The 27,792-nt window shown below is 42.0% G+C and overlaps 1 protein-coding gene across 3 annotated transcripts; it reads right to left on the minus strand.

The window, feature by feature from the left end:
- Nucleotides 1-308: 308 nt before the first annotated feature.
- TMPRSS2 (transmembrane serine protease 2) lies at nucleotides 309-25,833 on the minus strand. Of its 3 annotated transcripts, XM_083438782.1 has the most exons (14): nucleotides 25,405-25,833; nucleotides 16,753-16,809; nucleotides 14,976-15,183; nucleotides 14,350-14,436; nucleotides 13,896-14,015; nucleotides 13,159-13,288; nucleotides 12,449-12,559; nucleotides 11,498-11,541; nucleotides 10,886-11,060; nucleotides 9,712-9,887; nucleotides 7,650-7,745; nucleotides 6,429-6,571; nucleotides 4,912-5,064; nucleotides 309-1,728 (listed from the first exon to the last, which is right to left on the minus strand). In XM_083438782.1, exons 2-14 carry the CDS (start codon nucleotides 16,765-16,767, stop codon nucleotides 1,717-1,719), a joined length of 1,470 nt encoding a protein of 489 aa, XP_083294908.1. In that variant the 5' UTR covers nucleotides 16,768-16,809; nucleotides 25,405-25,833; the 3' UTR covers nucleotides 309-1,716. The 3 variants fall into 3 exon arrangements, with proteins under 3 accessions (XP_083294908.1, XP_083294906.1, XP_083294907.1); XM_083438780.1 differs by lacking the exon at nucleotides 309-1,728 and having other exon boundaries at nucleotides 4,463-5,064; nucleotides 25,405-25,796; XM_083438781.1 differs by lacking the exon at nucleotides 309-1,728 and having other exon boundaries at nucleotides 4,463-5,064; nucleotides 25,415-25,774.
- Between the last annotated feature and the right edge of the window lie 1,959 nt (nucleotides 25,834-27,792).

Raw genomic sequence — 27,792 nt, forward strand, 5'->3', positions numbered from 1 at the left:
GTTTCCAAATGTTTTGGAAGTCAAATGGAGCTCCAGAACGGATTCCATTCAACTTCCAAGGTATGACTGTAGTATCTTCAATAGACAACATTTTTGAGTAATGGAAAACATCTGCAGTTAATCTTCCTTAATTTACATTTTCAGGGAAAGTGGCCATACAAATGCTGTCTCATTCCCATCAGCTTCATCCAGCAAGGACAGTGTGAAAAGGATGTTTGAAGCCCAAATATTCTCCAGTTGTAGGTGCCCATTTTTGCTAATGGTCCTACTATCACAAGAAACACAAGAAATATTAATTAGCCAAAAGGTTAAGAGAGTAAAAAAATTATTTATTTGTACATAAGATACATGTTGTATTTCAATTTCGAAGTAGAGAAATATTTGCTACTTAAAATAGCGGCACAACTATTTAACAATTCAGCAAGATTTATATTCATAGTATTATCAGTATGTCTCCTTTAAATAATGATTTGAGTGGCTCATTACTACCCAACTTTATCGGCAAACCCTGAAATGAAAGTTGCTGCGGTAACAGGCACATTTTTTAAAATAAAAAAAGTGCAATTCAATAGCAGCAGTTTAGTAATTTCAGTCCATGAGAATCAGAAGAAATCCCCAGTTTGCCAGATTTTATTGCTGTTACACATTCCATATTTAAGTTTATTTCTGAATTCATTATTAAAATTGTAAATCTTAATTGTAAAAAATCCCTGCTTAATAGATAAATGTTGCTGCTCTCTTACAAAATGAGGTAGCTGTAAGATTAAGTGGTTACTTTTCCATTAGCATGTGGGTTAATAGCAGCAAACCGCATGTAATAAATATTCACGAGAGCGTATTTAGGCTTTCTCAGCAAAGAGATTGGGGAAAACTGTTGAATTGTTCCCTAGCTACTGTCTGCAGGCTCTAAACATGAGTAAGCACATAAGTAAACAACATATCCAGTTGGTTGTTTACTGAGGCTCAGTAGCAGTTTTATCCTTTCTGCATCAGATACGACCTGGGAATATTCTAACAAAATAAAATTCAAGGTTTTCCCATTTTCTGAACCAAACTCTAATTTTGATATCTGAAGGAGGGGAGGAATTCAGTATAAACCTGAACATAGACCTGATTTCAGAATCAATATAATACCTAGACAAAGGAAGTAAAGGTACCTGACCAGGAGATAATGGAAAAGTATTATTCATCTCTCAGTAGTACTGGAGTATTGGAGAAGGTCTCTTCATATGTTACAGTAAGACATTTATCCTCAATCTTGAAAAACTGGGCTAGCCAGCAGCCCAGATATTCACAGATAATAATATATTAAAAGTTAAAATAAAACCAATAAAATAAACAAGATGCTGTGCTATTCCAAAGACAGCAGTAACAGCAATTTATAAATATGATTTATAATGAAGCTAAAAAAAAAAACTGGCTGGGAATCCTCCAAAATGAAGAAAAGTTTAGCAACTTGATAAGGGAGTGATAGTGACCAGGGGCACCTACACTGAAGGAAAGAGAATCTTGTTCAACCTACGCCGCTTGATATTAAGACATTCACAGTGCAAATGGCCCCAAATACTTTGCAAGCATTCAGAATTATCAAATGTTTAGGTCCTAAGAGTCGCTTAGTACAGGAATGATGAAGACCAAGAAAGCCATTGGAAGCAATCAGATACATCAGGGGCACCATTCATTCCATGGAGGGCAGGGGGGTATGGCTGAATATCATCATCTGTTCGCCTGTTAGGAAAAACACAAGTTTCAGCAACCTCAATCCAAAGTATTGAATTTATGAATTTATTAATGTTTACGTGAACTTTTAACGCAATCAGTTGTTCAAGGTAAGAAACAAGTGGTGTCACTGAATTCTTGACTGCCCCCTGCTCCCACAAGATCAGGGATCTTGACTCACATTCTCTTCATCCCTGCATGCAAGATCATGAGTAAACCATAGCAGGGCTGGCAAGTCTTTCTATGGAACTATAAATTTTCAGGACGTGGCAACCTGCAAATGACCGAAGGTGGCAGCCAAAGGGTGTGCCTGAATACACCTTGTAATTCCTACCGCAGAGACAAAAGACAGTTGCAGGAGAACTGTATCTGTGTCTTGACTGACTAAACATCCCCCCCCCCCACAAAAAGTTTCCTTGATGGGAGATAACACATTTGGAACCATATTGTGCCTTGAGAGCCAAGTGCAACAGAAGTGGCCAAATGGCATTCCAGAGTGGACAAGCCAGTGCACACACTACACGTCTGCTCTCTCCTGCCTTCCCCTTTGGTCCCTGTGCCACTGCTGTCGCCACCATCAATTACTTCTCTCACAAAAACCAAGGAGGGGTACATTTTAGCCCCCAGATGCTATTAGTTATGCAATTTCTTACATGAGGTCCTGGGAAAGATTACAACAATTTAAAATTATATCAGCTAAAACCATTTGCACGCAGAAGAATAGGGTGGCTCCTAAAATAGCTTTCCAGTATGAAAGGCCAGGAGTGAGCTACATCTACAGCATATGGGAAACTGTAATGAAGGTGCCATATACGCCTCTAGAGGGACTAAATTCCACAGCTTAGGGGCTGCCACAAAATGCCCTCTTTGGGGCTGCTATCACCTGAACGTTGGTAGGGAGGAGCTCTCTTAGTAACAGAGGGTCTAAGGAATGGGCAGCTCCCACCATCCCAGACTAAAATCCATGTTCCCTGTGCCTGATGAAAGTTAATAGTCAGCAGAGCAACAGGTTTTCAACCCCTGTCCATGGCTGGATCTAGACACATCAAAAACACTTTCTTTAGGGGGGGCCACTAGGTGGCGCGTTGGAAGATGGCCGACAATAACATCTCTCTGACCCATACGAGGTATTAAGGGGCTGCTATGGGAAGTAGGCAGCCTTCCTACCCCCCCAAGGGTATGGGGGGGGCTGCCCTGCCAGCGGTGTTCATAATGCACCCCCTGATCCGAGAGACGGGGGTGTGGAACACTTGGCAAAAGCCCTCGATGGAATCAGATCTTCCCGACGCCGATTCCAATTAGCGCGTGCTGGTTGCTTCAGCCTGGAATTATAATTGGACTAATTGGCAATAACGGATCAGAAGAAGGCTGAAGCACATATATCAAGTAAGGCTCGAGATAAGGACTGCTGACTAATGCATCTCTGTGATCGGGAGTGACGGATGGATAAGTAAATCTCTTGATGAATTACCACCATGAGAACGTAAGGCTGGAACGAAGGGGGGGGTGGAGGAAAAAACTCTCTTAAATTCCTTTGCATGATATGACTACAATAATCCTCCACCCTAGAAAGAAATAAGATCGTCGCGTTTTAAAAAAACATAAACAGAACTTTAAAACTGTGTGGGGGAAATGACTACAATACGAGAAGATTGAAAGGCGAGAAGGAGGAAAATTCCTATGACGCAGTTAAAAAAACATGGCGTCTCGCAAAGACAGGCTGGCAGGAGAACAGACGAGGGGGAAGAGATTCAGGGCTTTGAAAAAGAAAGAAGGCTGGAATGCAAGTTTGACCTGACAGAGCCCCTGATAATGTCTGATTTATTGTGCTAGCCTGAGGAAAAATAATGGACCGACCGAAGACTAACAGAGGTCGTTCCTGAATAATTTGAGCTTGGAAGAGCACAAAACCCACACAGAGACGCCAAATCTTCAATCTGTTTGTGAAAACCATCAGAGATCGCAAAGAAAGGAATAAATGATAACAAGAAGAGAAAGAAGGTAATAAAGATCTATCCGATTCGAACTGGATGGAACTGTTTAATAAAAGCAGCAAATAAGTGATGTCTGGAGTCATCTGGAATTTTGGACTCGTGCTGAGCTTGATGTATGGGTACCCCCCAAAAATTTTAAAATTTGGCTGTATAATTTGGAATTAATGTGATTTGAACAATGTGATGTGATTGGCCTGTTAATAAAAATTATTTCAAAAAACAAAAAAAACAAAAACACTTTCTTTAATGTAGGGTTTCCCAAACTTGGGTAACTAGCTGGTTTTGGAGTACAATTCCCATCATCAATGACCATTGGGTCCTGCTAGCTAGGGATGATGGGAGCTGTAGTCTAAAAACAGCTGTAGACTCAAGTTTGGGAAACCCTGCCTAATGTGTATATAGATAGTTAAGATAGATAGCAGGGCAAGGTTGGAGCTACTGGGTAAAAACCAGGCAACTCTGCGGAGCACATGGAGTCACCTAGCTTTCCCCAATCATATTGGGTGGAGCAGGCTAGAGATAACAGTGGTACCTCGGGTTAAGTACTTAATTCGTTCCAGAGGTCTGTTCTTAACCTGAAACTGTTCTTAAGCTGAAGCACCACTTTAGCTAACGGGGCCTCCTGCTGCCGCTGCACAATTTCTGTTCTCATCCTGAAGCAAAGTTCTTAACCTGAGGCAATATTTCTGGGTTAGTCTGTAACCTGAAGCATATGTAACCTGAAGCGTATGTAACCCGAGGTACCACTGTAATTGTTTGGAGCAAACATGTCATTCCAGCCCGACACAATGTGGAGGAGGACCAAGTTTTCATTTCCCTTTTAAGAAAATGTTTAAACAAATTTGTCTATATAGAGCCAGTTCCCTGACTTCCATCTCTTGGCCGTGCTCCAGTATGATTGAAGCACATTTGATACACACACACCAAACACCTTTGTCAACGCAGACAGAATTCTCTGGCCTTACAAATGAGCCAGGCCCCTCTCCACTTGTGGCAACCTGGACCTGCAATCCCTGCTTTGCTCCTCTGGTTGCCAAGCAGCAGCTTGGCTGGCAGAAAAGGGCAGGGAAGGCTTCCACTCCCCACCCCATCCTCTTGTCTATCAGCCCAGCGGCCATTTCATCATTACTGCAATGTATCTGACAACCACTAAAACCCACCTCGGAAAGTGCTATCAAAATATTTCAGAGAAAGTTACCTGCATATTTCTGTAAATCCAGTCTGCAAACACTGTCATGTTACCATAAACTCCAGGTCTGAATCTACTAGCACAGCCTGTTCCCCAACTTGTGTCACCCAATAACCACCACAAAGCTTTCTTCTGAGTTACCAATGGACCACCACTGTCGCCCTAAAACAAGAGAGGAAACACATTCTACAGTTATACCCTATAAGTCACACGCAGAGTTTTCTATAGGAAAATTGTAATCATTTTCATTGCAACCCACAGTAAAGTTACTGCTGCTTTTAAAGCCTTTGTTCAACTACTGCAGAATGAAACTTCTTGCCTACTAATGAAGAGATCCATTGTGACTATATTAGATGGGTTTTACAGCATTTGCATTGGCAACGTGCCATATATGAGCTACTTGTTTTGACCTGAAAAGGCTCTGACTGTCTAGACCCTGTATACCTAATTTATCTCCTTGTGTTTGCTCAAACACTAGAAGCCAGGTGAGGAGCCCTGCTTAAAATTCCATTCATTTTACATAACTCCACTTGAGGAAGTCCCTGGAACCAACTCCTTTCTGGCTTCTCTTCTCCTACAACTTTCTCAATTGCCCATTACGTAGCTAAGAAATTTTGGTACCTGAATTTACTTCTACTTATCCCTTTCTCCTTCCTATCCCTCTTCCATTACATATTTTGCTTTTGAGCTTGTAAGCCTAAGGGCAGGACCTGTGCAATTTTCTTAACCGCTGTATGCTACCTAGAATCATCATCTGCTATAATAGTCTCCTCAGTGGTGGCACCAATGTTGTCTGGCAGGGAGCCCTATGCCTACAACGTCTGGCTAATACTAACTTTGCTGAAAGTAAGCAGCCCTTTAATAGTTATTGAATGGTTTTCAGAAGTTCTGTTTAGCTTTTAGGTAGGGAAAACATGTAGGAATAGGAAAATTGGAGGGGGTTGAGAGAGGTCACCCTCCGTCTGTAAAGGAGGATCACCAAGGAAATGAGAAATGCTTTATTTTAAATCAGTCAAACGTGTTTTTCCAATGAACTAATCACTATTATTTATTTGTATTAACATTTCTATGGTCACTTATCAATAAACACAATGGAAGACAGAAAAACTACCTCCTTTCCATAAACTCAACCAATAGTATTAGTATTATTAAAATGTGTAAATCGCCCTATACCCACAGGTCTCAGGGTGGTATTGCAGGCCAGATGTAAAACACTTTAAAAGCCTGGGTAAAGCACTGGGAAGACACTAATGAAAGTTCCATGGTGAGTCTCTCTGTGCCAAGATGAAACAACCAAGGCCCTGGGAGCCACCCACCTCACTTCACTTGTTGAAGGCAGCCAAAGCAGAACCTGTGAAGGTGCTCTAAAGGTGTGGTGAGGTATATGTGGGAAAAGGCAATCTCTCAGGTAACCTGCTCCTAAGCCATTTAGGGCTTCATATGGCTAAACTAGCACTGTGTCTTATTGACCACAAGAGGTCATGCTAGAATCTAAGCACTGCTTTCTCACTTTAAATAGACATTACCTGACAAGAATCCACCTTTCCTTCTATGTATCCAGCACAGAACATGGTAGGCAAAATGAGTCCATTATAGATATACCTATCATTACATATAGCTGAGTCTATCAGAGGTACCATTGCTGCATTCAGTTCTTTTGAAGTGTTACCTAAGGTGGAAAAATAGGTGCAAAAACAGCATATTAAGAGCCACTCAAATACAAGCTACTAAAACTTTCAGCTGCAGAATGTTGACATAAAGGCAATGGACTCTGCAGTAAAAATGCAGTTCAATGGATTGACAAAGCACTGCAACTTGTCTCCAAATGTCTTTTTAAAAGCTGAATTAAACAAGACATTTCATATAGATAAAACAAACTATTATCTGTTCCCCACATTCCTGAGCAGCAAGAAACCCCAGGGGAAGTGCATAACTGCATTTTACTTCCTTTGGGGGGAGAACTCACTGGAGACTTATGCAGCATTATAATATTTAGATTTACAAATACAGTCGTACCTTGGAAGCTGAACAGAATCCGTTCCGGAAGTCCGTTCGACTTCCAAAATGTTCGATAACCAAGGCGCGGCTTCCGATTGACTGCAGGAGCTTCCTGCACACAATCAGAAGCCACGTCAGACTTCCAGCTTCTAAAAAACATTCGCAAACCGGAACACTAACTTCTGGGTTTGCGGCTTCGACTCACAAGGCACCCGGCTTCCAAGGTATGACTGTAGCAGCAGCAGTGCTGAAAACAGATCCTGACACAAACTCTTCAGCATCTTGTGATGCCTTCCAGTTTTCAGCTAACTCTGACTCTCCTTCTGAGTCTCAGACTGCAACCTTTGTTGCTTTCCCCCAAATTTGGCACCTGAGATGTTGCTGAAGTGTAACTCTCACCTTCTCCAGCCAGAATGGCCAAGAGTCAGTGAGCATGTAGGCTATATGTAGTGCAGCAACAACTGTCTGTCACTTTCCTCAAAACATCTGGTGCCTTTTTCCATTTAGAACAAAACATAGGCAAATTGCTTCAAAAAGATTCATAGCAACAACAAACATGTATAGGACATATATAAGGTGATATTGAGCTAACAATCTAGTTCCAACATAAAGAGTGACTTTTAACTGGGTCACTTTAGTTAATTTGTTGCAACCAAGCCAGATACTTTAATATTTTTATAGCAGCAATTCCAAAGTGCCACAACATATATTTAAAGGAAAGCCCAGACTTTGATAGAAACCGATTTTACCTCTCTGGAATTTTGCTCCCCATCCAGATATCCAACATTGTTGTTCAGGCTGAAACATCATTCCAGGGTTGGGCAAACAAACTGGACTTATAAACTCTATGAGGCAAGAACATATTGCTAATCAGTAACTGTGCAGAAATGAGAATTTGATAGAGAGTTGCCAGAACAGCACTCTCAGCCCTTCCAACATGGAAGGTTGGGGGCTTTCATAGTACCTGATTTCTACTAGCACTCTAATTTCCTTGAGGAAATGAGCATTTTTGTTGATAAAAGTCACTGTATGGGAGCCATCAAGGCAAGAAACCTTTACCCACCAAAAACACACTTTTTGGCAGAAGTCTAGATGTGACTACGGTTGGAGACAAATTAAGAGTAATAAAAGCAGCAACTCGCCTTACTTAATACTACATTTTTCAATAGATGAATAAATGATTAAGTTTAGTTAATTGGATTATGCTGAAAATATAAAAAATAAATGTAAGGAACCACAGAAAGGGGGGAGTTGAGTTTCGAAATGTTAACATGATTGCAAAATTACTGAAATGTATAAAATTGAAAATAACTTTAAAAATAAAAAACAACAACTATATTTCCCCCACCATCCCCCAAACATGGAGGTTTGGGGGTGGAAGAGAGAAAGGAAATAAAAACTGACACTGCAGGTGTTTACATTATTTGGGGCACTGTGGATTTTCAACAGTATTTTGCATAGAATGCGGGGGGGGGGGGGGGCAACACAAGCACAGGAAGCTCCCTGATGTAAAGATTTGCACTCTGACACATGGAGGACAATGGGGCCACTGGTGCCATCGGGGGGGGGGAAGCTGGGTGTATGGGCACCCACAAAAATTATATTGTGGGTGCCGGGCAGTCATGTTGCACACGTGTGAGCTGCTCAGTCTCCACCTACCACAGCCTTACCTCGCTGGCTCTCTGACACTGTGGTGGCCTCCTCCACAAAGACCCTTCACCGTGGGCCTCTGCTGCAGTTCACTGTGGCCAAAGGCGTGTTTATGGGGTGCATCTGCGGCAGGCCTCAGTGGAGGCTGTTGCAGCACCAGAGAGCCAGCGGTGGTGGAAGAAGAAGAAGAAGAAGAAGAAGAAGAAGAAGAAGAAGAAGAAGAAGAAGAAGAAGAAGAAGAGTAGTAGTAGTAGTAGTAGTAGTAGTAGTTTGGATTTGATATCCCGCTTTATCACTACCTGAAGGAGTCTCAAAGCGGCTAACATTCTCCTTTTCCTTCCTCCCCCACAACAAACACTCTGTGAGGTGAGTGGGGCTGAGAGACTTCAGAGAAGTGTGACTAGCCCAAGGTCACCCAGCAGCTGCATGTGGAGGAGCGGGGACGCGAACCCAGTTCCCCAGATTACGAGCCTACCCCTCTTAACCACTACCACTACACCACACTGGAGAGTGGTAGTGGGTGGAGGCCCAGCTGCACACACTCCGCTGCCCCCACCCTGCTGATGCCACGACCACAGAGGCCTTGTGGCAAAGGCGGAGGCCCTGGCCCTGTCACCACAGCAGCGGTGGGTGAAGGCCAAGCTGTGTGCATGATGTGACACTTGCTTCTGAATAGGCAAAAATCTTGCAAACTTACATTTAGTGCTTCGGTATAGTGGATTGGACTGGCTTGTTGCTACATTTTGAAATGTAAACATTTAGCTATTGCTGCTTTAAGTATAGAAGTTAAACTTTAATTGTAGAAAGATGAACAGATTCTCCAATTTTCTATTAGGTTATCATCATAGACTCACATCTTTCATTTTAATCATTTTCAATGGCAGATCCTGGGGTCTTAAATTTTAGCAGTGCCCTGTGCAAACACCGAAATTTAGCACTCCCTGCCTGCTCTGCCTTCCATTCTACATGATAGTTGCAGCACCCCTGAGGCTCTGCATCCAGTGCAGCTGAACTGGTCGTGCTCCCCTAAATCTGCCTCTGTTGTTTTGCACTGATCTGGTTCAATTAGTTTGATGCAATGTTGATTTTGTTAGCTGCACTGAGCAGGTAATAGAAAGATAACATATACATGCATATATACACAGGTAAATAGATAGGTACCATCTAAAGGTAGATGAGACTGTAACTTCATAAGGGCAACATCATTATTTTTAGTAGTTGAATCATAGTTTGGATGAGAAATTATTTTGGATACTCTGTAGCCCTTATGAGGACGCATTTCTTGCTGTGTCATGATCCCAGGATAAACTGTCCAGTCAAATGGATGAGAATATGCCCTAGAAAACAAAATGAAGGCTAACAATTATGATTTATTCTCAAGCATGATTCATGTTGCTGCAGCATCAACATCTAATATGCTAAGGTCTACTGTCAAGAAGGTAACATTCCTGGTTACAACCCTATATACCATATTTTTTGCCCTATAGGATGCACTTTCCCCCCTCCAAAAATGAAGGGGAAATCTGTGTGTGTCTATGGGGCTAATACAGGCTTTCGCTGAAGCTTGGAGAGCGAAAGGGGTCGGTGCGCACCGCAGGGCTCCCTAGGCTGCAGATAGCAGCCTGCCGCCTGGCGCGCAGGGCGCCCTGAAGCAGAGCGCCCCTCGCGCCAGGCAGACATCCGCAGCGTGGGGAGCCCTGTGGGAGTTCCCGCAGGGCTCCCTAGGCTGCGGATAGCAGCCTGCTGCATGGAGCACTGGGCACGCTGAAGCAGAGCGCCCTGCGCTTCGGGCAGACATCGGCCAACCCCACAAGCTCAGGGGATAGCAGGGAGGCGGAGCGCCGCCATACCGCTGTTCCCCAACCTGGTTGGGGGGGGGATAAAGGAAAAAATTGTTTCCTTTATTTCCCCCCCCCAAAAAAAAAACTAGGTGCGTCCTATGGGATGGAGCGTCCTATGGGACGGAAAATACGGTAGATAGCAAAAAGCCATGTGTAGATACCAGGGATTAAGCCTTTTCTGTCAGTGTGTCTGCATTTGTTAGGACCTAGCAAAGAGGAAGAGAAAGGAGCAAAAAAAACCCTCAAGAACATTTGACCAAAAGGAGGAGAGTTCTCCGTAGCACACCAAACAGACACAATGCAGTCTAGGCGTTCCTTGAAAATTATTTCAAAAGGGCTAAAAATAAGTGCCAGATCCTACATCTATTCTGTTTAAAAATTGAAGGACAAAAATGGTTCCTAATAGTAAAAGTTTTAGTAACCAGAGCAATTACACATACAAAAAACAAAATCCCAAGGGACACATAATTTGGGAGAAATTGTTTGAGACTTACCCATCTACACAGTGAGCTGCAGTTACTATCCATTCAGGAGTGATAATGGACCCTCCACATAGATGAATCCTCTGTATATGAAGGCTGACTTGCCATGGCCACTCACCAGGGGAGGCAGCAGTTCCACCCACAATTCTGCTTCGAGGATTCCAAACTTTACTGGAATTGCCACACGCTTTGTGAAAAATAGAGGAAACATAAGTAAAACATTCATAAGTAAACTATTCATAACATAAGTCACAGGATGTTTCCTGCCACCATTTATGACTCTCTCATGACAACAATCCTGCCCTTCCTTTTAGGAGTTACCATAGCCATGTTGCCTACGGTCAGATTTACAGTCACTTAATATCAGTTCCTCAGAAATCAGGATCTCTATTTTATATTAATTCTTATTCATGATAACGGTGGCTTTATAACAATAGAACCCAGAATCTCCAAATGAAATAAGGTAAATGTATTTGGCCAATTTAATCATACTCCAGCCATATCAACATAAATTCATTTACTTATTTACTAGGATTCTTACAAGTCAGGCACAAGACAGAAAAGTTTAATTCAAATAAAAACAGAAAAAGTTAGCTAAAAACTAAACAGCATTGCAACACTTACCTATACATCTCAGAGACACCATCTGTCGCGATGGACACTGATCGCTGTAACACAAATAGTATATATGTATTTGTATTATGTATGAAGAAGGAGGCTTCAACTTCACATGAACCTATACTCTACAAGAGTGTGGGGGCAATCATGCCACCAGATCTGCACACATTTTCTCATGTAAATCAGGAGCCTCCCTTCTGGCAGGGTACCAACTGGGCAGGAAGAATCTAGACAATCAGCTCCACACGTACACCACATGTTCAAAACATATTGAAGTGGCTTCTACACTAATAGACTCTACAAGGGTAAAAGACGGTATCAATCGTTAATTTACACAAATGTATGGTCCTTCTACTCGGGCATTGTAGGGTGCTCCTCACAGCTCACCCCCCCATATCCCCCCCCCCATTCACAGCAGAATAACCATTGCTGAAAGTAATTACCCAGCTCTTAATGGTGGAATTCCAAGGCATATTCTCACACTGAAGGAGAGAGACTGGCACAACAATTGCTGCAAGCCACTGGGTACTGGGCACAGCTTTAAAATTTTGCAGTGGAGGGGAGAAAATTTCCAGGTTGGCATATTAAAGATCTGCTTCATTACATGTCCCACAATTTAAAGCAGCCTCCACATTTCAACTGCTAATCTGGACATGAATAGAAGTCAGTTGAGTACAACTCAAGGGCAGTATTCTTGAACTACAAACATTTGTCTTCTATATGCACAGAACAGGACTTGGTAAAATATGTTTGATGAGTTCAAATTCTATTAAATATGCTTAACATCTTCAATTTCTATTAAGTAGAAGCTAGAGGCAGGGAACTTAACAGGGGCTTAAAACATAATAATTGTTTATGTCAACAATCATTAAGTTCACCCCTACGACAACAGTTGTACATTATAATGGCTCTGGGTGTCAAACACTTAAAAGTAGGCAAAAATTATAAAAGTATCACCTGTTATACAGTTTTTTATGCAAGTCTGTGTCCACAGCACTTTTATTCAACCTCATAAAGCCCCTAGAGTCAGCGCTGAGTGGTAATGCATTGCTCCTGAAATATGTGTCCCTGTCAAAGATAGAAGTGAACATTCAAACATGTGCGCTTAACTATTTCAGCATGCATACACACAACACAATCAGCTTAAGCATTAATTATTTTTTTAATGCCACTAGATATGAACTCCCTCTTCACCAGCTTTGAGCACTAACCAACAGTATCTGTTGCATTAGAGAGTTTTGCATTATGATGATTTTGGGAGCCATATCTATTTTCCCTGCACTTACATGAAACATTGTAAAGCTTGTTGAAAGATCTGGCACAGTGTGGAATTCAATTTTTGTTCCTCCTATCACCATTACTACACTCACTGCTATAATAAAAGTATTACTGCAAATATCAGTAATCAAGATACATGCAGCAGTGTTAGAAACAGAGAAGTGAAAGCTAGGAGCTAAATGGCACCTTAAACCTAAGTTATAGGTGAAACACCAGAATGTTTAGGCACACTTTTTAATAACAATAAAAAGCTGATAAGGATGGAACTGTAGCTGAAATATTATGTTCATTTTTCACATGGTCTAGTCCTTCCCCTCATTATATGGAAATTATTGCAGTCAAATTATTTCAGTCTATATTTGCTATAATTAAAATATCACTATACTTACGAGTTATATCCCAAATCCTCACAGGCAGTCTTTCCATGTTCATCATTCCAATCATCAGAGCAAACACGGTACCATTTTTTGCTTTTAGATGAATAAACTTCCAGGAGAAAATCTGGTCCATAAAGCCTAACTAAAGCAAAAATAAATTTTCTGATGACATAAAAGTCTCAGAACCATCAAATTTCAATAAGGAGATTGCCTGGCTGTCACATATATAGCAGTTGCTGCAACTCTGATGTTCCCTTTCTGCAAAAAGAAGCCAGGTGTTGCTAAAGGGTAGGTGGGAATTGCTGATAAGATTACAAACACTGGGAGGGGCCTCTGTGTGGATGTCTGTAGTAATTATCCAAACAGTTTTCAATTTCTCTTCCTTCCACTGCAGCCAGTCTACCATCAGCTCCAACTTGTGGCTGATTACTTGGGAGATGACAAAATAAGTTTGTTGTTCTAGGATCACAAGCCATGGGCCAGCCATGGCCCTAGTATTCCCCTTACTGTACTTCTGTGCTTACTGTGCCAGGGGAATTTCAGCACAGGGGAAACCTCACCATAATTGAAGCAATGACTGCAGGTCAATGGCCAGTGTCCTGTGCGAGAAATCTTGAATGTCTCCAACAACTGCTACATAGAATCTAGCCGTAGATAATATTGGCTACCATTGACTATAGGCTGCCTAAAGAGGAGGAGCTTTCAATTATTTATTTATTTTTAAAAAATAATTCACTGAATGCACTTACCACAACGATTTTCATCTTCGCCATTAGGGCAATCTTTTACTCCATTGCACCACTGAGATGGTGACACACAAACTCCCAGAGTGCCACACCGTATCTTGGAGCCAGAACAACTGTCTGTCACTGTAAAGAAACAAATCAGATTTAGGAATCTACTTCACTGGCAACAAAAAGAGCACCATGCTTCATGAGCAAAAGCATTTCAAATATGGGTGGGGAGAAAAGGAAGCAGGATGGACTAATGCTATCAGACGTTTGTGGCCATGACCATACATGTATGGTCCATAATTTATGGTCCATGTATGATCTGGGAGACCTGGGCTCAAATCCCCACTCAGTCATGATGCTCATTGTGTGACCTTGGGCCAGTCACAGTCTCTCAGCCTACCTAACCTACTTCACAGGCAAACATGTTGCAAGATATTTTAAGCTTCTATAAACACAAACAGATCCTTACCGAAAAACCAGATGAGAACACATGCAATTGCAGCTCCTATTAGCAGTATTGCAATGGCTAGAATGAGTAACAATATTTTCCTGAGTCCTGAAAATATATAGAGAGAAAACTATCATGAGTTGTAAGACTAGACAGTCTATTCCTAACCTACAGGTACATACCAGTTTAAAGAAAAGCAGCCCACCAAAAAAAAAAAAATCCATAATAATATTCTCCCTGCTACCCTCACCCCCCGCAAGGTACAACAATGGAAGTACAGTGGTGCCTCGAGTTACATATGCTTCAGGTTACATACACTTCAGGTTACAGACTCCACTAACCCAGAAATAGTGCCTCGGGTTAAGAACTTTGCTTCAGGATGAGAACAGAAATCGAGCAGCAGCGGCACAGTGGCAGCAGGAGGCCCCATTAGCTAAAGTGGTGCTTCAGGTTAAGAACAGTTTCAGGTTAAGAATGGACCTCTGGAACAAATTAAGTACTTAACCCGAGGTACCACTGTACAACCATGTGAACAATGTTTAAACATATGAACAAATACAAAGAGGCTTTTTTGGAAACCTATACAACAGGTCTAATTACAGAAAATCTTGCTTTTTAAAAAAAATTAAAAATAAAGCAAAGCTTACTTGGCGTGCAGATTTTTGTAGACTTTGGTTGTGCTATTGTTGGCACTGGAGTTGACTCATGAGTTGAAACTCTGGGGACGTAATGTGGCACTGATGGAGGATAATACGGAGGTGGATATTGTGGATACATGTTATAGCCACCGAAGTATCTATGAGAAGCTGCATTTTCTGGCTGATAGGCAAAATTTTCATAATACGGAGGTGGCCTCTAAAAATCAGAAATAATCAGGTGCAACAAAATCAGCACATGAATAAACAAATATTGTTTAGAAAGCACTGGAATACCAACATCTCTCACTTTGTAATAGTTCACTTAAGTGTCTATTTATTTGTTGCAATAGCTGTTGTCATTTGTCATCAGATTAATTTATCGCTGGTCCTTCTCCCTAACATCCCAGGGCAGGTTGCACCAATTTAAAACACAACATTAAAAACAGTTCTTAAAACCCAAGAAAGTCTTTAATTATTTTAAAAAAACCCAGTTTAAAACAACTTAATTTCATATCATTTATTATATTTCTAAATTTTTTTTTTAAAAAAGGTTAAAATAACTTATTTAATTTCATTATCATTTATTATATTTCTATGCTGCTTTTCACTCACATGAATCACAAAGTGGCTCACAAACAATGAAAAACAACAATATAATAGAACATCACAAATAAAACATAAACCATACAGAATAATTAACAAAGCATCAGTAAAACAATCACAAATCATCAGTAAATTTCATATATCTATAAACCAAGACCTTGCATTTTAGATAACTTAAAATGGCAGACAGCCACTATGTATGAAAGCTGAGCTTGGCTGCTGCCACCTGTTCACCCATGGAGCATGTCTGAAGGCCTGGTGGAATATGCTGAGGGACGCTGCCTGCTGCTAAATCAGTGATAGCAGCAGAGAAAACATGTGATGGTCCCCATGACTGCCACAAGCAGTGCTGGGTCTGCCCTGGCTACTATGTTCACTGTCAATTGTCAAACCCAATGTTGATGATTTCAGCAGCATTTCCACCGGCACCCAAGGGCTGCCTTATGTAGTGGCTACCCACAAATGATGTTTTCTACTGTGCTGCATTGATAAGGTTCCAATGCTTCTAGCATTCTATAAACATTTTGGCACTATAGCAGAACAAAGTCTGTTACAAATCCAGCCCGCTTCTTAGGCTTCCACTAGATTCACCATAGGATGTGTGCTGTTGCTATCTGGCAAGCGTGAAAGCACAGCTAGGGCAGGGGTGGGACAGGGTGGAGCTATCATGTCAACAGCTGCACAATGTTACCCACCATATTCCCAGGTCCTAGTTGGGGGAGGAAGGGTGGAGGTCCACAATGTCCCAACAAGGGTTCTGACAGGCTTTTCACAGGCAGGCTCATGGGTCGCTGCTGTGCTGAGCTAAACGAGGCCCCATCAAACACAGTTTTTTATTTGGCTAGCAAAACCAGGCCAAATTATGGACCTGTCCCCACTTGCTAGAAGAATTGAGATGAACTTTAGATGAGCAAGCACCAGCAACTGTTTGCACCATTAAAGTTCAAAATGCTTTTTGGCAGATTTACACGCAATACTTTCCTGTTGGTTTTCCAACTACCATAATATCGTTTAAAAAAAGATCAGATCCTAGATTTAAGACAAAAGTGTGATGTGGAGACGTTATTTTCAATAAGCATAAATTAAGGTTCATTTGTAATAAGATTTGCCATCTCTTTTTTTCTGAAAACACTTTTACAAATCACCACAAATGGCATGCTATCTTTGAAAGATATTCACTTACTGAATCAGACTCCATCTTGATTTTCAGCAATTCGTCTTTTGCAAGTTTCAGACAAACCTATAAACAGAGAAAATTACTTTCTCAATTATAAGATGCACTAAAGTTTTGAAGCAAGTAACTGTGGTTACAATCCACAGACACAGACACGCACACACACACTCACTCTGTCTGGGAGTAAGTCCTACTGAACTCAATAAGGCTTACATCTCAGTAGACATTACAGGATGGTACTGCAATGCCTTACAATTCACTCCTGCAGAGGACACTCACACTTTACCCATCAATCCAACTTTGTTATACTGTAATAATAAAGTATTGAGGCAGCCTCTTTCAAATGTCCATTAATTGTCCATTATTATGTTTTTATATTTGCTGGAAGCCACCTAAAGTGGTTGGGTGGGGTATGAATTATTAATTATATTTGTTGCTGTTGTTGTTGTGATCATTATTATTATTTCTGCCAGCAACCTGCTTCTAGCTTCCAGCTCTTACACACCTCAACTCTGGCTTTTGTCCGTCTAACAACCAGTTATAGCAGGCCCCTACCCATCTGCTCTCTGGCACAGAGCCACTTCCTCTGTTACCTTAACAACTCATATTTAGGTGGCCATTACCAAGAAGGTGGTCTGGCTAGTTCAACAACTGAATCCTTGCTGATTCAGGAAATATAAATTATACAGCCTAAAAGGCAAAACTCACGCCATTCCTTTTGTTAAATGGGTGAAATTCCAACGCCTTGAACAAATAACACTTTAAGAACATAGCCATAATTTATTTGCCATGAACACCAGTTGGTTAGTCATCTGTGTATGTGTTCCTGCTCTTTCACTATGCTTGTGGGTTTTTTTGACAGCCATTCAAATGTAACAACAAATTCACTCTTACCTTGAGCATGCATGATATACTACGACAGGACAGACTATAGCCCAAAGGAACCAAACATCTCCCCTCCAAAATTTGCCCCAAGTGCAGCACTGGTTTAAGTATGCTCCTGGACTGGCCCCTTTTAACAGACACCTACCTACCCATGTGCATGATACCGAGAAGCACACATACCTTTTTGTGGGGGGGAGTCTACAATTCAAAGATATCTGTTTCCAGCCTTAATTATTTTTATTAAATTGCAAGGAGGATCTGTCATAAAATGCTGTGCTGTGAAGTTCTTCTGTTCAGGTTCCCTAACCAATCATGCCATTTTCCAGAATCCTCTATCCCATCTTTTCCCCAGCAGTTTTCAATTTCTCTTCCTTCCACTGCAGCCAGTCTACCATCAGCTCTAGCCTCCAGCTGATTCCCCCCCCCCCACATATATAGAAAAAAGATTCCCCACCACTAGTGTATAGAACAGGGGTCTGCAACCTTTAAGACAAAAAGAGCCACTTGGACCCGTTTCCGAAGAAGAAAAAACTGGGAACCGCAAAAATCGTCATTATAAAACTTTTTTCCCCACTTTTTTAGATTATTTATTTGACCCCTCAGAATTACTCCTCCTCATAGAAATAAACATTAAATTAACAAGTTACCTTTTTGTGTGTGTGTGTGTTCTTCACTCCCCTTCAAAACAGTGACCAGCGTACATGCCCCTTACAATGTAGCGGGCGGGTGGGAAGGTGACATCGGGATGGTGCGTGACTAACGCACGCACCGCCCCATGCGACGTCACAGCCAGGACAGCACCCGCCACAGTGGGGAGTGTCGGGGCGCACAATGCCCCTCCTCCCCTCGCTAGTATCCGCCCTGGAGCCGCATCAAAGGTGTAAAAGAGCCACTTGCGGCTCCGGAGCCGCGGGTTGCAGACCCCTGGTATAGAATCACAGCAATCACAGCATATCAATCAAAACTGATTTTAGGCTTAAATCCTACCTACTTCTGCATTGCTAGTTTGAATTTAACCCCATGTATTCTTCCCATGTCAACTATGTTGCACTAAAGGAGAGAAAAAGTAACACAATGCAAACTTTCTGTTTCCTACAAAAACCAGTAAACAAGCTGGGAAAGCTTCTCAACTTACAGTGTACACAAGCTTATTATTTATCACGGATACATTCATCACCAAGTTTGTTTGTTGAGATCTTTCTAGATACTTCCCTTTTGAGTCAGCAACATGTATTCAGGTCAGTAATTTATAGTTCTAACTATCTAGCTTCAATTTACAAAAGAACATACAAGGAAGTATAAATTAAAGCCAAACCAGTGAAATGATTACGTGGCACAAGATTACATGCCTGGAAGTAAAAATCAAAATAACACTAGTACCACCTTTAAATTACTCAGTAATGATCCTTTTCCAGTCATGCAGCTTTTAAATTCATATAGTGAACACACCAGGGAAATTCCAATACTGTACTACAACTATTCCACCAAAGACTTGGACTACATACAATTCTCAAAGTCACCATAGAGCCTTTTCAAGCTGCAGCAAGATTGTTCCAGATTAAGAGAGGAGAGCCAAAATGGTTCATGTACCGTAAAAAAGCATTGCAGATATAATCCCTGGTAAACCCATGTAAGTCTGGGAAAGGCTCCTATCCTGCCTGAAACCTTGGAGAGCTGCTACCAAATGGTCTCTTATAGCTTCTGTGAGAAAGAAGGCATACATAGAGCAAGGAAGAGCAGGCACTCTTGGCAGACAATAGCTTTGTTAGTCTAGAGTTAAATAAAGTACCTGTCCTTGTGGAAGTTAAAAGGAGCAGGAAAAGCATTGAAAGAGGAGTTTGCTGAAGCAACTGAAATAGCAGGTGGGTGTCCATCACTAGAATTATTGTAGTATTTATTGTTATATATTCAATTTATTACACGTTCTTCGCCATCAGGTCCCAAAATGAGTTACGATAATTTAAAACTCAGTATTAAAAACAGGAATATATGCAAAGCTGATGCTGGCAACTTCCAATAACTTTTAAAAAATAATATCACATCCCAAGCTTGTTCTCAAACAGCACACAGCTGGGTTTCCTGCAACTCTGATGAAGAACCTAACCATTACCAGCACACAATATCAAGAAATCCACACTATACCATCATGTACTCTCATTACTAGGTAGCAAGACAAAGGTAAAATATTCTGTATTTATTTAACAAAAAAGACAGTTCTATTTGCTGGCAATTGTACATTTCTGGCTCATCTGACCAAGTGGTATCAGTTACGTTGAAATCAAATACCCAAAAGATGTCTCAGTTCAAGGCTAGGTTACCCTGGACCAGAAATGTTATGAACTCAGTGCTCACTTAGCGTATCATGCCTCCCCAGTTGGTGCATCAACCATTCTTAGTAGCAGATAACATGGTGTGGCAGGTCATATGGTCTGAACTTATTTCAATCAGAAGAAAACCACTTTCTTTAGCACCCTTCTCAGAAGAACTAGATTTTTCCCATCAAGTACTTACAGCTAGACAGAGCATGTATCCCAACAGTTTTTACATCATTTTCAAGGGGGGGGGGTGGAGAGCTCATTGAATCAGATAGCCATTAACCTGCTGTAGCACAGAGATCTCTTTTTTTCATTTAAGGTATTGTTTAGCACACTCACCTTCATGCTTTCCAAAAGTGCTTTTTGAAGCAATATTCTATTTAGATATGAGGCTGTGTGGCTATAACATGCCATTCAGGCAGGGGCAGGGCTTTAAACATCACGTACCAGCACAGGGATGTGGAAGTGTTCCAAATAATGCTAACTTATAAAAGGACTTTTAAGGCAGTTTTCTGGTGGCCAGTAGAAGGCTCAGGAATTAAATTAAAGGGAACTCTTCATGGATGAATTGGTATAACAGGAAAGCTTTCATGCAGAATAGAAACAGCATCTATCACCTGATTTGTTCTTCGTAGATATACACCACAGTATGAAAGGTGTGCATATGAAGAATGTACTGCTTGCTTATTTTGCACTGAAAAGGTTCAACACTGAGTGTCATTAGTAAAAAGTCAGGACAAATATTTAGCACAACTACATCTCCAATTCATATATGAAAATTAGCAACTTTATTAGGTTGCTGCAGAGAGGGAACATTTTCAAAATTATACATTATCTTGAGTATGACTGAATCCATTTGTTTAAAGTTCTATGGTGAAATTTACATGGACTGATGTAATATGGAAATTCATTTGTACCTTTGAAACCCAAAGACCTGCAATTTTATGTTTGTTTGCATGAGAAGTTTTAACATCACAACCAGTTGCACCTGAATGCTTGGAAAATTCATAACACAATAGATGCAATGTTACATTTAATTTACTGTGAGTTACGCTACATATGATAATTTAACAGAATGTCAAACTTATTTTGAATGCATAATTGGAACATTAAGGAAAAACTAGTCTAACATTTGGAATATCAGTAGTTAATAAATGTCTGGGGTTGAAAAAAATAATAGCTAATATTAACAGAATCTGAGGAACCTTTCATTATTATATAAATATTTTATTTTAAAGTGTTTATAAACCACTTAATAATTTTAAAATCTCTTAAGCATTGAATGAATGGCATGCTCCTATATTGGACAGATAATTAAAATTAGAATCCTTTATTTTTTGCTGTAGGAGGGACGCGGGTGGCGCTGTGGGTAAAACCTCAGCGCCTAGGACTTGCCAATCACATGGTCGGCGGTTCGAATCCCCACGGCGGGGTGCGCTCCTGTTGTTCGGTCCCAGCGCCTGCCAACCTAGCAGTTTGAAAGCACCCCCGGGTGCAAGTAGATAAATAGGAACCGCTTACTAGCGGGAAGGTAAACGGCGTTTCCGTGTGCTGCTCTGGTGCCGGTTAGCCAGAGCAGCGTCGTCACGCTGGCCACGTGACCCAGAAGTGTTTGCGGACAGCGCTGGCTCCCGGCCTATAGAGTGAGATGAGCGCACAACCCTAGAGTCTGGCAAGACTGGCCCATACAGGCAGGGGTACCTTTACCTTTACTATTTTTTGCTGTTGACACATTATGCTACAAATAGAGATGATACATGTATAAGCTACTTAGGTTTATTTTAACGAAGCAAAGAAACAGCTTTTTTCAACCTCTCTTTTTTGGCTTGAGAGAGAAGTCATTTCCCCTCTATAGAATTTCCACCATGCAGTCTAACCATGTTTATTCACCACAGTCTCCAAGTTCAATGGAGCTTACTCCCAGGTAAGCATGCATGGCACTGCAGTCTCAATTGTAACTGTACTGTCTCTCCACCTTAATTAATAATATCTGGGACACCCGTTTCCCTTGAAGCATAATTTATAAAGCACCAGATGTCACATAGTAGCAGGAAGACAATAAAATAAAATATTTTGTTACATGTGCTACTGGTAGGTAGGATATCATAAAGTCTGCTCCATAGTTTCCATCTGCTTCTTAGTACTTCAAAACTGGAGATTTAGGTTCTCTTACACATATCACACTTCAGAAGGATACAAAACCATGAGGACAGCATATCTGTGTTATGTGTACATTAACTGCACACATGGTTTTCCTGCCCTCGTTGTTATTATACAGTATACCCAGTATACCCAGGGGATACTTTTAAACTTCTCTGATGTCACTTTGTGTCAACAATGCTGACACCCCACTCAACTGTCATTTTCAAAGCACATAGCAAAATATTTTTGAACTTGCATTGTATCGGCTACTGAAGATCACTCAGTTAACACCAATTCAGCATACGATTGTTCCTAATACAGGCAACTTTAGTGACGGAGTGCTATTAACAAACAAGGATTATAAGCAAGTATTCTAAGTGTTTCGTATGCCTTATGTTCAATAGGCATTTGCTGTAAACCTGCCCTCCTGGTAGGTCAGTCTCATCCCAACACAGACCCACTGCAGATGAGGAGCTGAGCTGGAGTCTGCACAGAGCTTTAATAAGGCAACTTAGTGCAATCCTAACCATGTCTACTCAAAAGTAAGTCCGACTGAATTCAATGGGGATTACTCTGCAGGTAAGTGGGGTTAGGATTGTAGTGCATTTAGTGAATGGCAATTCCCCAACTCTTCATCTTTAGCCTATAGCACTATAGTGGTTCAACTGCAGAAGCAAGAAAGATTAAAATAAACTTAGAAATAGAATGTATTCTACAGAAAAAGAGAAACCATTTCAATAATGAAGTTCCTGGAACAGGACCATAGAATACAAAGGTAGTATTAAGGCGTCTGTGTCTTTAAATGCTGCTATGGTGAGCAGATGTTTAAAGGCTGAAATTCTTCCCAGGCTGAAAATTCAGATAGGAAAAAAGTTCCACCTGAAGCAATTTTGCTTATCACATAGTTGCTGGTAGGAAAACAACCCTGCCAGACAAAGCTGGTAACCCTATCAGGCAGAAGGAACTGCTTATTCATAAAGTGCTTTCAGCCTTTGAAGGCAGAGGAAAACCCCATCTCACCCAAGAAATTTGCTTCCAGGGAAACCTAAACTACAGTACAGCCTTTCCCTTTATCACGTCCTTTTCCCCTTAGTACTTAAAACAAAGGAACAATCCCACATCCCTTAGAAACAGCACAATATGAGAAAACAAAAAAAGGACCAATAAGACAATTCTGCACATGAATTTCTGTTCCTGCTCAAATAGCTGAAGTACATCGTTCAAAGCCTCAGCAAAAATGGCCTTTAAAAACTCTTGAGCTCCCCACCACCACCACCTCCCACAATAGAATGGACAGCCCAATCCTCAAACAATTTAGGATGATGCTTCAAACCACTTTAGACATGCAGAACCCTGAACTCATGTGTAACTACTGCAGCTTAGTTTCTCAATCTGCCTGTGACAGTGCAGTATAAGTCAAGAACATAATTTTCATTTTATTTCCTTCACTGCCGGCAGAACAGTTTAAAGATAGCATTTTAAGCTGAGGACAGTAACCTTTGTTCCACTAAGGTCAGTGTAACTCAACCCATTTAGATGCAAATATGTGCTGGTTTGGGTAGTTTGCAGAACTGGAAATGAGGCCCATAAAAACTGCCCAAATGTGATCTCTAATCTACAAGGAAGGAGCACACAAATTATAGATTTGGACCATGTGATAGTTTTGCATAGCCAGTAACTACCAAACAGATACTTTAAAAAGCAGCAATTAAGAGAACTCAGATTAATGGGCATTTCATTTCACATACCCAGCTACCCTGAAGTAATGACACACACCTTCAGTTTGTAAGCTTTCCTCCTCAAATCAGCACAAAGTCTCATATGTAGATATGGTTGCACAATGTTGTTTTTCAAAATCACTGCTTCCACAGAACAAGCGAACTTCTCTCATATTTACCACCACTTTGAGGACACTACAGCTGCTGGGTTACTCCATATTTAGTGCCTAATGTGTGCAAGGTGCTACTGCACAAAAAAGGAAGTGTCATGGATCTACCCAGGGCCCATTAATCAAGCTCAAATCAGCTGCTACATCCCACTTAAGAGCCATCTAGGAACCACATGTATAAGTAGTTCTGATTTTTTCACTGGAAGATTGAGCTAAAAATGTAGTGTTGTAATCAAGTATGTGAGACTGGGGCCACAAACTCCCACTTAGCCTTTAAGCTGTCTGGGTGACCTTGGGCAGTCACCATCTCTCAGCCTAACCAAACTTAGGTGGATGTTGTGAGGGTAAAATGGATAGAGTGTTAACCAAATATGGTGGCCTGGGCTCCTTGAGGAAAGGATCTAATAAAAAGGGAATTATCAACAACAAAAATAGCTCAGATGAAATTCTGTTGTATAATAAGTTTCCAGACTCTATGGAAAAGTGCTGGACAGAAGATGGAGCAGGATCTGCTCCAGGCAGCTTGGAGGATTTGGTGAGGATTTCATACTTCCTGTTTAACAAAGGCACCAGCAAAGTTACCCCCCACAATTCTTCTGCTAAAATAAAGTGTGGGTGGGTGTGTGGAATAAATGTAAGATCTGTGTGTGGAATAAATGAACTCAGATCTACTCCTGGGCCTCGGAATTCTTTAACTTGTACACTTTTCGTACCTGATTCTAGGTAGTGGATCCCAGGCGGATCCTGCAAGTATTGAGGCCACCCATGCCTGCTTAGAAAGAGATCCTATCGATGCACACCTTTAACAGCCTCTGCAGATCACTTTTATCCATCCTATGATGGGAAACGTCCCGGTAAGGCTGGATACAACGTAAGTCATTTTTAGAATATAGAATATCACCCACACGACCGAAATCTCTGTAGTCCAAACCGACGTCTTAACAATAAGGAACCAGCAGGTGTTTCGGCAGAGGTATGGTGCCAAGGTCATTCAGATCAAACATACAGGAAACACCACCACCACGTCCTGACTTTTAAAATAAACTGGTGATATGGCCAAGCTTCCACGCCTATGTCTCCCACCCCGCTTCCGCCTCCACTCCATTACCTTTTTTTAAGCCCCCCTACCCCGATTTTGGTTTGAAAAGAATCCGGATTTGTGCATAAAGGGAACGACCGCCTCTCCCAGTGGGGTTTCTGTGCGTTTTCTCGCCACAGAAACGGCAACGAATGGAAGCCAACGAAACACCCTTCCAATTAACAGCTTACAGTTTAATAAGCATATGCTTCTATAAAAGAGGGGGGCACTTCCGCGTACTAAAAACAAAAAACAGGCGGGCTCGGCCGTCCTCGCGAATCGGTCCCTCCGCCTCAACGCCTCGCCCCAACCCGCGTCTCCCTCGCGCAGAGAACTAAAACTCTCGCGCTCACCTGAGGCGACGGGCTGCGCCTTCTCCGGGCTCCCCGATGCTCAGCTTCAGCCCAGGCGCAGCAGGGCGGCTTTTTCCTTCGCCCAGGGACACGCTATTCCGCCTTCCTCCCTTTCTCCGCGCCACTCCCGCCGCGCGCTCGTCTCCCGCGAGGTGAAAGAACAGCAAAAGTCAGGGCGCGGATGAGAGAGAGGGAGAGAGGGAGAGCTGCGCGGACTTGGCGAGGGAGACCTTCGTTCCACCGCTTCGGGAGAGCGGCCTGGCGGCGAGGGGAAGAGGCGTCCGTTTCCTATAGGCTCGCTGCTCTCTCGCTTTATCACTTCATCCTCAGAGGCGGGATTGACGGGCTATTATTCACCTGCAGGAGCGGAGGGAGGGAGCGAGGCGGGCAGTCGCCAGCGCCGCCAGAGGTGTCACTCTCTGTGGCAATGCCTGCCTTGCCGGAGAGGGGGTGGGGCTTAGGCGGCAACCCTCTGCCCCGTCGCCTGAGAGGAAACCCCCGAAGACGGCGGCTCCTTCCCGCATACCTGGGAGGCTCGTCAGCCGCGAAATCTCGATCCGCAGGCCAAGAAGCGAGCCCCACTGAGCTCCGGGAGGCTTACTTCCGAGTAAGCGTGGTTGCGTGAGGCGTCTCCGGGGAGGGAGAATTCCAGCGGCAATCAACAGGTTAAAGCATATTGGCTCCTTCAAAAGAAGATGTTTGCAAAGAAAAAAAGAATTATTAGTTTTTAGTTCTCGAGTTGGCAGTGAATTAATGAACCAATATTGACAGTCTTGCAGGGCTGGCCCTACCAATAGACAAGTGAGGCAATGTTTTTGGGTGGCAGATGGGGGAGGGCAGCAGCAGCCCTTCCCATTCTTCACCAGCTGCCCTGCCGTTTCTCTCTGTTGGCCATTAGACCTATGTGTGCCACAGTTCTGCCAGGCACAGAGGTGCCAATCCCCTGGGCACCCAAGCACTCACAAAAGTCTCCATGAAGGGGCCAGAAACCCACAAATTTCAGTGCCAGGGCCATGCATGCTGCATGGCACCTATGGCCCCAGCACCCACAGCCGTGGGGCCAAGCTGGCAATCCTGGCCCGATACTCCCTAAACTAGCCTGTTGGCCTCAGGTGCACTGAAGGACCCTATCCTATTGCCATTATTTAAGTAAGATCCAACTGTTCAGCCAGCTTGTGTGCACGTAATGGGGGTGGGGGTGTCACTGTGTCCTTTGCCACAGGCAGCAAAATGTCTTGGGTTGGCCCTGTAGTCTAATATCATTGGCAACATCATCATATTTTCCAAATCATATTACTGCTTACATCAGAGATGAGGAGCCTCTGGGTCTCCAAATGTTGCTGGGCTCCACCTCACATTGGCCCCAGCCAACATGGTCAATGGTCAGAGATGATGGAAGGTGGAGTCTAGCAACAACTGGAGGGCATATTCATGCATAATTACAATACTTTTAAAAAAGATTTTTAAAAAACCTGGTACATGTATTAAAATATTTTTAAAAAACTGGTACAGGTATTATTTCTCATAGACACTTTCCACAAAGTGCTCACACTGTGTTTCATGGATTCTATGAATTTTTCCTTGGGAGTAAAGCTGCAATCCAAACCTCACTTACCTGGGAGCAGCACAGCAAGCCCCATTGAATTAAACAAGACTTACTTTTGAGTAAATATTGTTGAGCTTGCAAAGTTTGTCCCATTTGACTCAGTAGGATTGGGCTGCTTCATGCCTAGAATAAATAGGTTGGGAGTTATAGGCACAATGAATAATGATTATTTCTAGTCCATTAAAGAGTAAGAAGATAGCAACATCCCCAAATCCCTTTTTACTTTCCGCAGGCCTCTTTTTGTGTTGTTCAACAGCTATGCGTTGGCAGCGGTTGGAAAGATGTAAATCACATTGGGGACATCAAAGTGACATAGTTTAAACTAGGAACAAACTTATATTTCCTCTCACATGGCTGGGTGTGGTGTGTAAGAGTATGATAGCCTCATGCTCTTATTTCCAAACAGGAATGGGAGGAAATAATGAGATCACCTTAAAAAATACAAGTAAGTCAAGCAAAAACGTGCAGAGAGGAAACTTGCCTTTGGTGTCATTCACAAAACACTCATGACTATGTAGGTGCAATGAAGTAAACATAGAAACTAACACTCCAGACCTATGCATCTTTTATCCATAGGATGCCCATTCGTTTCAGTGGAACTTAGTTTTGGGTGGGGGTGGTTATGCCAGAGGAGAGCAGTTTTTAGACCTTTTGGATCACTCTTGATTTTTACTAGAACCCCAAAACCTACCAACTAGCACATGGTGCAAAAGGCATACGTTAGAATTAAAGATTCAGGTAGGTAGCCGTGTTGGTCTGAGGCAGTCGAAATAAATAAATAA

Source organism: Podarcis tiliguerta (genome assembly GCF_965153285.1).
Source record: "Podarcis tiliguerta genome assembly, chromosome: 4".
In the NCBI taxonomy this organism is placed as follows: Eukaryota; Metazoa; Chordata; class Lepidosauria; order Squamata; family Lacertidae; genus Podarcis; species Podarcis tiliguerta.